Raw genomic sequence first — 12,613 nt, forward strand, 5'->3', positions numbered from 1 at the left:
TTTCCAGTTATTGAAAACAGGAATCTTAAAGAGTATTGCTTTTTAATAGTAGTCATAAATATGTTACTTACAATTTTAAAACTAAAATTGTAAAGTAAATTTAAGCAAATAAAAATTTAAAATAAAGAATTAAAACATGAGCTATCATACAAACCACGGCACTCTGGCAAAGAGGCTGTCTGATCATCTTGTTATCACACAAACTCTAGGGCCTGATTCTGCTCTTCCTTCCTACTTTGAATGATTGCATAAAAGGCTAGATATCTAGTAGAGGACCAAGAATTAAAGTGCAGTAAGTTTAAATATTTATCAAAAAAAAAAAAAAACTTTACTGATCTCTGTCAATAAAAATATTTGTCCCCAGAACTAAAGAATGTAGAAAAAAACTAGAAATTGCATCAGGCTTCTTTTTCTCATTAAAGTTTCACTAAAATAGATTACTAGCTTAATATCTAATGCCAAGAATTCCTACATTAATCAATTCCAAGTGGGTTAATGAGGTTGCACTTTCTGAAATCTGCTATTTTTACATCTTTCTTACACATTCCCCCTTTTCTAAAATTTTATTTTATTTTATTTTTTTCCCCCGGTACCGGGAATCAAACTCACGACCTCGTGCTTGCCAGGTAGGCGCTGTGCTACAGAGCTAAATCCCCAGCCTCCACATTCACTTTTAAATTATAAAATAATTTAAAATAAATTCTTGTGCCACAATTTTCTTCCAGACTAGTTAGGTGACACAGTTTTTTAAGGACTGAACCCAGGGCCTTGACACTAAGCTACATCCCTGGCCCGTTTTTATTTTTCATTTTGAGACATGGTCTCACTGAGACACTAAACTGCTTTACACTTCTTTAGAAAAAGTAGGAAGTTGAGCAACAATTCCCCATATTTTTTCTTGATCTTTCTCTTCTGTTTACCACTTGATCTTTTGTTCTGTAATCTGGAAATATTCACCATTTTTATCATATTAAATAAACTGAAAAGACCTCTCAATTGTTAGATTAATCAAATATTAGGGTATTCATAAGGAAAGGATATTTCCTACAACAGCACTGTAGGTTAACACATTTAAAATACAGAGAAGCAACAACTATTTTGTACGTAATAATCAAACATACACAACTCACTTTTTCATCTATAAAAATGGTATAGTACTTTGGCTGTTTTTCTATGTTTCTGTTATTTTTCTTAAAAAGTCCAAGTTCGTTGATTCCATTCCCTAATTTATAAAGTATATGCTGAAAATCAACTGCAGATTTCAGAGGTTCAATTCCATAAGAAACATTTTCAAGCTGCAGCATTCCCCTGCAAAATCCAAAATAAAGTCTTAAGTGCTTTTAATGAAACTGTTATGAAACTGACAAAATACAAAAGAAAAAAAATACAGAGTGCTCTGAGTACAGTACTTTGTGCTGTTTTAGAGCTTACTCTGAAGAGACAAGTCACTTCCCTAATTCACAAAATCAAAAAAAAATTTTTTGTTTTTGTTTTTTTTCCGGTACCAGGAATCAAACTCACGACCTCCCACTTGCCAGGCAGGCACTGTGCCGCTGAGCTAAATCCCTAGCCCCCAAAATATTCACAGTTACAAAACCAACACCCAAGCCAGTTGTGGTAGTGCATGCCTTTTATCCCAGCACTCGGGAGGCTGAGGCAGGAGAATTGTTGCGAGTTCGAGACCAGCCTGAGCTACAAGTGAGCTCAAGGCCAGCCTGAACTGCAGAGTGAAACCCTGTCTCAAAAAAAAAAAAAAAAAAAAAAAAAAAAAAAAAAAAAAACCAACACCTAATCAATTACCTAATCAACTGCTAGGAGCACATCATTATAATGATCAAGTGATTTCCTTGGTTTTCAACTCAGTGTCTGATCAAAGCAATAACAAGTGGAAATTTTGATGAATTTTTCTCTGGTTAGCAATATTTTTTTGAAAAAAACTACACTAACTTTATAAAATACATAAAGTGTAATTTTATTAAAAATAAAATTTAGCAGTAGCTATGCAATAAAATTTATTGATCTGGTTTAGGTACACCATCTGAATAAGAAATCAACATCAAGATTCTAAAGTTGTAGCAAGCTGTGTAATTGCCCTTCCCTGAACATAAGGAACATTTATGTCACTACTACATAAAAAACAACTTTAAGGGCTAAATTTCAGTATTCTATGTAAGAAACAATGAAAAGTACTTGTTTATGAAAGCAAGAATCACTACAAAACAAGATAGGGAGCTGCCTAACAAAGAGAAGACCTCCCTAAGCAGGGAAGAGGAAACTCAGTAATTGTTGAGGAATTCAAAAGAGTGATGTTAGTTGGAAAAAATACAAAAGTGGTATTAATAATTATTTATTTACATATACATTTCCCCCTTATTTTGAAGATAACTTCTCTGAGAAAAATCAAGGCTGGTTTAACCTTTATTTTTATATCTCCTAACATCGGGATATACCATAGATATAATAAATACTCTGAAAAAACAAGCCATCCTAAACTTACCTTGCCATTGTACTGTAATTGTCATTTCAGTAGATAAGAAAAAATAAGAGGAGGAGGAAAGAGACTAAGGAATCCAAGCCCTTAGCACACTTAGAAATGTCTCTGGTCAGTGAGGAAAGTGATAAGAAATGGAAAACAGTGGGAATGAGTTCAGCAGAGAATCTGACTGAAAAATCTCCACTGGAAATAGGAAACCTACTCTAGTTGCACATTTAATATAAATAGAATAAATTCACTGCAACCAAAATCCTAGCTATACTATTTTGTAATCAGCAATAGAAAATAGATAACCTCAGTCCCGAGCATGTGGTCAGTGTAGCAACAGAATTTGGATGGCCTTCAATATATCCTTGATAGTAGCATTGAGGCTAAGAAAGAAGAAAAAGTAAACTGGTTACTTCAGAACTGGAAAATTCTCTAGTGATTTCCTACCTCCATACCTGACAGAACCTGCTCAATATTGTTCCCAGGTGACACGATTTGTAACAGTATGAATAAAGTGACATGCAGAAAGTCTCCATTAGTTACATCTGTATTCTGTTAAATACTCTAGTTAGATTATGATTTGAGAGGACTATTTTATACTCTCATTCCAAAATGTCATTTCATTATTAAGTATATATTACTATCCAATACATAAATTTAGTTCATCAAATAAAAGATAAAGATTGTATATCTGGATTTCCTTAAAATCATAACACACTGTTGTAAAGACACAAAACATGACAGCATGAGAAGACTGAAAGGCGAGATATACTACATGATCACAACCCCAAAGGATGACTGACTGGGAAGCTGCACTAAAAAAAACAGTCATGCTAGAGGGACATTTCATAATGACAAGAGCTTCAAATCACCATAAAGATACAAATATTCCAAATTTGTATTCATTAAATGGCAAATGACATAGCTTCACAAATATATATATCGCCAAAAGTGAAGGCAGAGTAAAAACAGGAAATTCAGATTCACATTAAAAATTTGTAAACGTTATTTTTCTCAATAACCGATAAACAGTACGTGCAATTTTAAAAGGTTTTGAACAACTAAATAATATATCTGAGAACAATAGAAGCTACCAAAAACACATGCCGAAGACTAAAATTAGACCCATGTCTTTCATCATGCACTAAATTAAAGTCAACATGCACCAAAGATCTAAATATTAAAACAGAAACATTAAATTTATTGGAAGAGATAGTAGGTAGAAATCTTGAAGATATAGGGGTAGGCAGAGGGTTCATGAACAAAAACCAAACTGCACAGGAAATACTTCAAAGAATCAACAAATGGGACTTCATCTTACTAAAAAGTTTTTGCAAATTGAAAGAAATCACCAACAGGGTAAAAAGAAAACTCACAAATTGGGAAAAAATTTTAGCCAGCTGTCCAGCAGACAAAGAACTTCTACCTAGAACATATAAAAATGTAAAAAAATCAGGCCTGCCAAATTCAAAGACCCAATCCAAAAATGGGCATCTGAGATGAATATATACTTCTCAGGTGAAGAAATACAAATGGCAAGTAAATACATGAAAAGATGTTCAACATCACTGGTCATTTAAGAAATGCAAATTAAAACAACACTGAGATTCCATCTTACCCCAGAAAGAATGGCTATCATTGAGAAAACAACCAATATCAAATGCTGGAGGGGCTGTGGGGATAAAGGCATCCTTCTCCACTGCAGGTGGGAGTGTAGACTGGTACAGTCACTGTGGAAATGAGTGTGGAGATTCCTCTCAAAACTAGCCGTGGTGGTCCCACTTAATTCAACTAATCCCCTTCTGGATATTTTTCCAGAAAAGCTGAAAACATCATACCACAGCAATATATGTGCACCCATGTTTATAGCAGCACAATTTGTCATAGCTAAATCTTGCAAACAATCCAAATGTCCATCAACAGAGGAATGGATAAAAAAGATGTGGTCTTTTTATACAATGGAGTACTACTCAGCCATAAAAAAGGATAAACTGGAGACTTTTATAGGTAAATGGGTACAACTCGAGACCACACTCATAAGTGAAATAAATTAGACCCACATGTATAAACATTGTATTATCTCCCTAATGTAAGAACTTGAAAGAATAAATAAAACCCAAAGGTACAATAAAGATTGTGAAAAGGAAAGAAAATGCTCAAAGGAAAGGAACTTGGATGAGGGAAAGAAAAGAAAGAAGGGGGAAAAAATGGATAGCTGGGATAATTGTACTGCTGATGTCTATTGGTTCGTTGAAAGGAAAAGTTAATGCTTAAATTTTTTTTCTTGACCAATTTTGCATGCTTATGTCTGGTAATCTGAAAAACTAATTTGAAGACAACACTATGCAATACAACAACCATTGTTGAATTTCTACCATATTGTTCAGTGAAGCTCTATATCATTTCTAATATTTTGAATTTTTTTATTCTCTTTAATTATTTGATCAATCTTGCATTCTTACATCTGGTAATTTGAGCAACTTCGTTGAAGATAACAATATGTAATATAACAACCATTGTTAATACCTATCATCTTGTTTTGAAATCCTGTATCATTTTTATTGTTTTTGTGTTGTTTTGTTTTTGTCTTTGTTGTTGTTTTGTTATTCGTTTTTTTCTCTTTAAAATAAAAAAAATGTAGGTATGAGTAGGCAAGAGGTAACAAAAGCATAGAATGGTCCACTTTCATGATTAAGATAGCTAAGTAGCAACGTAGTAATCACAAGGTTTCATGATGTGGGGAATCACTCAGATTGCTTCAAAGTCAGGGGCTTCTAAGGACACCTGAGGATGTGACCCCACTTGTCTAGTCCAAGTGCACAGTAGGATACAGTTATATAACCATGACTTAGCACAGATAAACACACATGTGCTGGTTATGGTACTATGTAAGAATGTAAATATGAGGTAACAACCTGTACAAGAATTGTATAGTAAAGACACAGGTGATTCTGACTCTTGCTCTTGCACTCTGCTCTGCTCCATGCTCCCTGCTGTTATTGCTGATGTCTTGCACACATGTGTTCTTTAACCCTAGAACCTTACCCTTGAAAATCTCCCTTGGGCCCCCCAAGCAGGCAACAAATGAAATCTGTAAGGAGGAATGTGTTTCTCAGGAAGTACCACAGTAAAGAACAGACAATACGAGGAAGAAAGCCAATCTCAAATGGGGAGGTGTACCAGAGAACTGTCTTTTAAAAAGGAAAACTTTGGCAGCATCTGGGAAGACTGTACCCACAGAATACACAGCCAGTGAGGAACTGGAGGAAGAGGCCTGTGTGCTAGGGGATAGATAAAAGGCCTGCTTGTAACTGCTATGGGTGTGCCTGGTCAGTGGACACCCAGCCTTGGAAGACTGATGAAAACCTCACTTTTGCCACTCTTCCTATCTCTGAGTTCATTCTGGGTCTGGGCCAGCCCACGCATTTCTCACATTTGTGCTTGTTTATCTTACTTTAATATATTCACTTATTGAACAAAATATAAATGAATAAGTAAATAATAGTGTCTGTGTTCTGGGCCATTTTGAAAGATGCTAAGTCAATACAGTGTCTTTAGTGTATGAAGACTTTAAGCATTTCTAACTGCTAACACCTTAAATACTGAGAAATCTTGTGACAGGAAAGCAATTGTTCCAATGGGTAAAAGCTTTGTATATTTTATAAAACAGAGAATTAAATCTTACCTGAATATCTGAAGAATAGGCACTTACAGATCCTTGATTATACATATAAACCATAAAATTCTCTCCTAAAAAATACCTACATATAAAGAAGAATGAGACTTTTATAGTTATTCTTTTCTAAACATGCAAAGCAGTATCCCTAAGCTAATGACCAAGTCTAAATCTGATCTACTCTCTGTTTCCATAAATAAGATGTCATTGGAAAACAGATACACCCATTCACTCTAATACTGTCAGTGGTTCTATTCATTTTACAACAGCAGGAGAAAATAGTCTGACAGAGATCATAAGGCCCTCAAAGACTAAAGTATTTCCTCTAGATCTTTAGAAAAAAGTATGTCAACCTTTGGTTGTATTTTCTTCTGACACATATTTAATTCAAAGTAATATACATTACTCAAAATAATTTTCTCAAGTTAACAAATTAAAACAATAAGAGACTGCAAGAAGAGGAAAACTACATTTTAAAATTTACACAGATATGAACTGGATGTAGGATTATGAGGTTTTCTGCTCTTTCTAAATTTTTCTACTCTGAATATAATTACTTCCACAAGGAAGTAGAAGTGGGTTGTGTAAAATTTTTATTTTTAGCACAGATGCAAAAACTTGAAGTCTGAGTTAAGCCTTTTCTGGTTATCATTTCCTGTATTAATTATGGGATTTTAATCATACTTCCTAATATGTTCACTGCAACCTAATGTACCTTAAGAAGACTATGCAGACTAGCTTCTTTTGGAAGCCTCCACTAAACCTGGACTCACAAAGTTTACTAATGATACCCTAGTTGTCAAGTCCAAAAGGCATTCTGAAGGCAAACAAAACTACTCAAGAGTATTTCACGCTTGACTGTATCATATCTTCTTTGGTTTTAACCACTTAACAGCTTACCCTGAGCATCAATTGGGCAGCATGTTTGTGTAGGTATATATACATAGCTTTATTTACTAGAGCTTTGTAGTATATTCTGAAGTTAGTAGTATGAAGCCTCCAGCATTCCTCATTTCACTCAAGACTGGTTTGGTTATTTGGAACCTTTTGCAGATCCATTTAAATTTTAGTATTTTTTTCTTTATTTCTGTGAAAATCGTCATTAAAATTTTGCTATTGTAAATAGGGTTACTCCAATTTTCTTTTAGATATTTCTTTGTCACTGTTATAGATATGGTACTAATTTTTTTTACTTTGTTTATTACAAATTATTCATTTATCTGTTCTAATAGTTGTTTTTGTGAACTCCTCAGGGTTCTCTATATATTAAGGTTATATAGTTTACAAGCCAGGATAATTTTAATTCTTCCTTTCCAATCTGAATGCCTCTCTCTCTTTTGCCTAACTGCTCTGTCTAGGACATCCAGTATTGAAGAGACATTATGAGAGTGGGTGTCTTATCTTGTCCCTAATCTTAGGGGATCTTGAGGCAAAGTGTTTAACTTTTCACCACTCATTATGTTGTTAGCTGTGGCCTTATAATATATGCACTGAAATACACTCCTTCGATACTCAATCTGTTGAGAGTTTTTAATCATAAAGGATGTTGAAACCCACAGCTCCCTCTCATGCTCTAAACCAAATTAATTTTCAACTAACCATTTGCCCTGGGATGTCCCACAAGCAATTCGCATACAGCTTCTCCAACAACGAGCCCTCATTCCCCTGAGTCTATGCACCTTCTCCTTATGCTCTGACTACAGAGGTCTACTTGTCCTGGCAACTAAATATCATAGAGATCAATCTCCAGTTGTGTCCCCTTTTTTTTTCAGTTCCAAATCCCCATTCACAAAAGACTATCTAAGACATTAGGACCAAAAATTTAAGTCACAAGAGCGCATCAGTTCATCCAAAGCATGAAATTTTTAGTAGGAATTATATTTACTTTTCCATATTCCATTTTTATTACAAGGAAACAGTTTAATAGATATAAAATGAAATCCAAACTAAAGAATAAAAATTTACCTTTGTTTTAGGTGCACAGTATATGGCTTCTCATCTATTGGAATAATATAGGATTTCTGGCCCTAGAGAATCAAAAACAACTAAGAGTAAAGGCAAGCTTAACATAAGAAACAAAAAAACAATTCTATATTAATTAATACCTCCAAATAACACTTAAATGTGTTCATTAAAATGTCTCAGACTACATGTAGTTTAAAATCTGCAACAAAATGTCAAAAACTTTTAACATTTATTATGTAACACATGCTTATAACTTCTACAAAAAATATACTACCCTGAGGATTTATATAGGATTAGAGATAAATATGTAACTGGACTGTAAACTCTTGTGAAAGAAGAGATGTACTACAATGGTTTAATGTCTACTCACATGTCGTAGTTGGGATAATAAAGTGCTCTACAACAGTGAGGCCTCCTCTACCAAGCCCAAAAATTATTTAATCATTTTCTTAAAATTCATCCTCACTGGTATTGCCTATTTCCCATCTTTTTAAATGGAAGATTCTAAGGGCTGGGGATATAGCTCAGTGGCACAGTGCCTGCCTGGCAAAGGCGAGGTCATGAGTTTGATTCCTGATTCTGAAAAATAAAAATAAAAATAAACGGAAGACTCTTTCTTTTTTCTTTTTGAGACAGGGTTTCACTATGTAGTTCAGTCTGACCTTGAACTCACTTTGTAGGCCAGACTGGCCTTGAACTCACAGTGATCCTCCTGCCTCAGCCTCCCAAGTGCTGGGATTACAGGCCTGTGCCACCACGCCCAGTAAATGAAAAGTTCTTGAATAAATCTGATATTGCCTTTGATTCCACCATTACTAATTTCAAGTTGGAACTCTGTTAGTAACAGGGTAGAGGTCAGTGAACCTGAGTGCCAAGATATTATTCAGCATAAAAGAACACATGAAAAGCAGGAGTTAGAGCATCTGTGGAAAGAAAAATTAAAACACATAAGATTTTTTTAAGACATAAATACCTAGATATTGATAAAGGTAAATGCTCTACAACAGTGAAGGCTCCTCTACCAAGTACAAAATTTATTTAATCATTTTCTTAAAACTTGTCAATACTGCCAATTTCCTATCTTTTTAAATGAAGATTCTTATTCTTTTCAAGACAGGGTTTTACTATGCAGTTCTATGAAAATAAGAAGCAACCAAGATACTATTCTAACAAAATGATAAGACAGATCGCTCAGAAGTCAGCAGTGAAAAATCAAGCCAGCAAGTGTGTTTCATTAGTGATAAGTTGATATTAGGTGCACTGTAACAAGAAGAGCATTTTACCTCTATGATAATCTTCCCTAAATCTCATTAGCTCAGTCTGATCATGACAAAATACTAGGCAATGCCAAATTGAAGAGCCTTGTAAAAAAATACCTGATCTATTTCCTCACAACAGTTGAGATCATGAGAGACAAAGGAACAAAGAGATGAGGGAGACATACACAGTAAAATCCCAGACTGGATCTTGGAACAGAAAAAGAACATCAATGAAAAACTGGCTAAATCCAAATAAAGGAGTTTACTATATGGTACCAATATTAATTTCTCAATTTTAATGGACATAATAAATCAATAGAGTTATAAGTTTAAACATGATGGGAAACTGAGTGAACTGCATATGGGAATTTATCTAGAAATCTAAATTTATTCCAAATAGTTTAAAATTTCTAAAACCAGAGAAATAAATGAAGGGAAAAAAACAGGCAAGTGGTAGATGAAAGGTAAAAGGGAAGATCCTGGCCCTCAAGTAGAAGAGGAACCCAGCTTTTAAAGTCACAGTGCTGTAACAGTTCCTTGGACGGCTTGATCTGAATGCAATAAACAACTGCTGTAGCATCTTTATTTCTATTTAAACTGAACTTGATGTGTAAATATTTACCTTTCCTTGCTTCATTTTGGGCATTGGGTATTTTGTCTCAGCAACGAGAGAAAAGTAACCAAGACAGATTTTGGTACCAGAGGAGTGGGGTTGTTGCTATGACTATACTTGACCATGTGGTTCAAGAGCCTTTGGAAATGGCTTGTGGGAAGTGTTCGGAAAGGTTCAGAGATGTTGCCTAAAAGAGAAGCACTAGAACACCTTCGGCTGTTCTGTCTGGGAGATTCTGGTCATAGCTCCGAAGACCAGAAGGCTAATAGAAATGCTGCTGGTAAAGACCAGGTTCAGGAGGTTTCTGTTGGGAAGAAGGACTTCATTGGTTGTTAGACTCCAGACGATGTGTGTTATGGCTTGGCAGAAAATTTGTCTGCATTTTGCTTATGTCCAGAGACTTTGCCTAAGACTGAGATTAAGGGCGGCAGTGGACTGGATAATCTGGCAAAAGAAATTTCAAGGCAGTCAAACGCTGGGGAAGTGGCATGGCTATTATTGGGGGCTTGTAGCCAGATTTGTATTGCGAATCAAGAACAAAGAGCCCAGCAGGATGATTTAAAATGTTGTGAGTTTGGCCAGAAAGAAAGCTGCGGTAAAGCTGTGGACTGCAAAGGTGGAGCTGAGGAGATCTCCATTGCTGAGACAGAACAAGAAAATAAAAAAGATGGGCGCCAAGACAGTGAGTACTCTGGGAGCGGCAGGGCTCGAGGGTTCAAGTCTCTGCTGGACGCACACCACCATGATTCCCAGCTGAAACGCGTGGAGAGAGCCAGGTACTTCCCATCTAATCCCTGAGGGCAGAACGGGTGAACAAGGACCCCGCAGACATTACAGACTGAGTCGCTGTGGTGGCAGAGAGGAGATCCGGACTGAGTGGCCCAGGGACTTCTCCGGCTGGGGGCTGGGTGAGCAGGCTCTTTGAGCCAGGCGAGCAGACTCTCTGAGCCCAACGCACCCTGCGCCAAGAGAGCAAGTACTCCAGGAGCTGCAGGGCCAGTGGATTCGAGTCTGTGCTTTCCCTTTGCCCAGACCCTCCAGCAAGGCGAAGGCTGGGGAAGTCTGTGACTGCTACCCATCTGGGCTGAATCTGGTTCCTGTATGAGTCCTGAACTGAGTGGAGACATAGATTCAGGTGGTTCACAAACTGTAGACACTGCAGTTTGTGTCCGAATTATGGGTGTACCCTAAACTCCCTGGAGACTTAGGTGCACTGGAGCGGGATTGTCGCAGCAGTGCAACCTGAGTCAGGTCGTGCATGTGCACTGAACTGCAAGGGGACACTGGATCAGAAGGTTGGCCATCAACTGACACAAGTGCCCATGTCTGAGAATGGGGATAACTAGATAAAAATCAAAAACTGTGAGAAAACCAGAGGCTAAGTAGCGCTACTCAGAGGTCACCCAGAGGCAAACCAGAACAACAGGAAAAATAGGAACACTAGTGGTCTTGGCTATGCAGCTACTGAAGAGGGAAACTGAGCTTTCTGCAACTGATAGCAAACATATCAAAACGAAAGACTAAACCACAATCCCAGAACTCCACCCCAATCAGAACAAGTCCAGGAGACATCAACATAGGAGAACTTGGTAATCACATGCCTGAAATAGCTGAAATGATTGCAATGGAGGTAAAGAAACAACTGCATAAGGCCATAAAAGACATGAGATCAGAAATAATCTCTCAGGCAAAAAGTGAAATGACAAGAATAATGAATAAATGCTCAAAAAGTCTAAAGAAGAAATCTATAACAAAATAGAAGAACAAAGGCAAGAGTCAGAAGCGTTCAATGAAAAATATAGAAAGGACTTAGAACACATGAACCAGATTCTAAGAGACATCCAGGAAAACAAAGCTGCCACTGAAAGCTACCAAAACTGCTTGAATGAAGCAGAAGATAGAATCTCAGACCTTGAAGACAACATGGCAGCTAGCAACCATGAAAGAACGGATCTCGTAAAAAGAACAAGGATCCAGGAAAAGCCAATTCAACAGCTGCAAGATAAGGCAAAAAGGAATAATGTATGAATTATAGGAGTCAATGAAACAGCAGGAAGCAACATGACTGACATTAAAAGATTATTTGCACAAATCATAGAAGAAAATTTCCCAAGCATGGAAACAGAACCTGATATATAGGTAAATGAGGCATTTAGAATGCCAAACAACCACAACCAAAATAAAACTACACCCAGACATATAATAGTCAAGTTCCCAGATCTCCAGCAAAAGAACAAAATATTAAAAGCTGCTAGGGAATAGAAACAGATTACCTAATAAAGGGAAGCCCATCAGAATCACACCAGACTTCTCAGCACAAACCATCCAATAGAGAAGAGGTTGGAGTGAAATATTAAAGGCCCTGACACAGAACAGTTTCCAACCAAGACTGATGTGCCCTGCCAAACGGTCTCTCAAATTCAACGGAGAAATAAAATATTTTCACGACAAAGAACAATTGAAGAATTTCATGAGCACTAAGCCAGCATTACAAAGAATATCAAAAGATATTCTGGACAGAGAAAAATCTGACCGCAACTTCAAAAACAACAGGAGGAATGAAATGTCAAGAAGAGCAAAATAAACAGGTAGAAGAAGTAGGACACCAGCACAAGTAA

The 12,613-nt window shown here is 36.4% G+C and overlaps 1 protein-coding gene across 1 annotated transcript in view; it reads right to left on the bottom strand.

Annotated features, from left to right (window-relative positions):
* Adam32 (ADAM metallopeptidase domain 32) overlaps positions 1 to 12,613 on the bottom strand; it is a 130,626-nt gene that overhangs the window by 106,039 nt on the left and 11,974 nt on the right. Inside the window, exons 4-7 of the mRNA XM_013507724.1 lie at positions 8,124 to 8,185; positions 6,168 to 6,243; positions 2,789 to 2,865; positions 1,131 to 1,308 (exon numbers count right to left, since the gene is read on the bottom strand). Of these exons, the coding sequence (XP_013363178.1) occupies positions 1,131 to 1,308; positions 2,789 to 2,865; positions 6,168 to 6,243; positions 8,124 to 8,185 (393 nt within the window). The remainder of the gene's footprint in view (positions 1 to 1,130; positions 1,309 to 2,788; positions 2,866 to 6,167; positions 6,244 to 8,123; positions 8,186 to 12,613) is intronic.

This window comes from Chinchilla lanigera, unplaced genomic scaffold (genome assembly GCF_000276665.1).
Source record: "Chinchilla lanigera isolate Chin_1 unplaced genomic scaffold, ChiLan1.0 scaffold00135, whole genome shotgun sequence".
Lineage (NCBI taxonomy): Eukaryota > Metazoa > Chordata > Mammalia > Rodentia > Chinchillidae > Chinchilla > Chinchilla lanigera.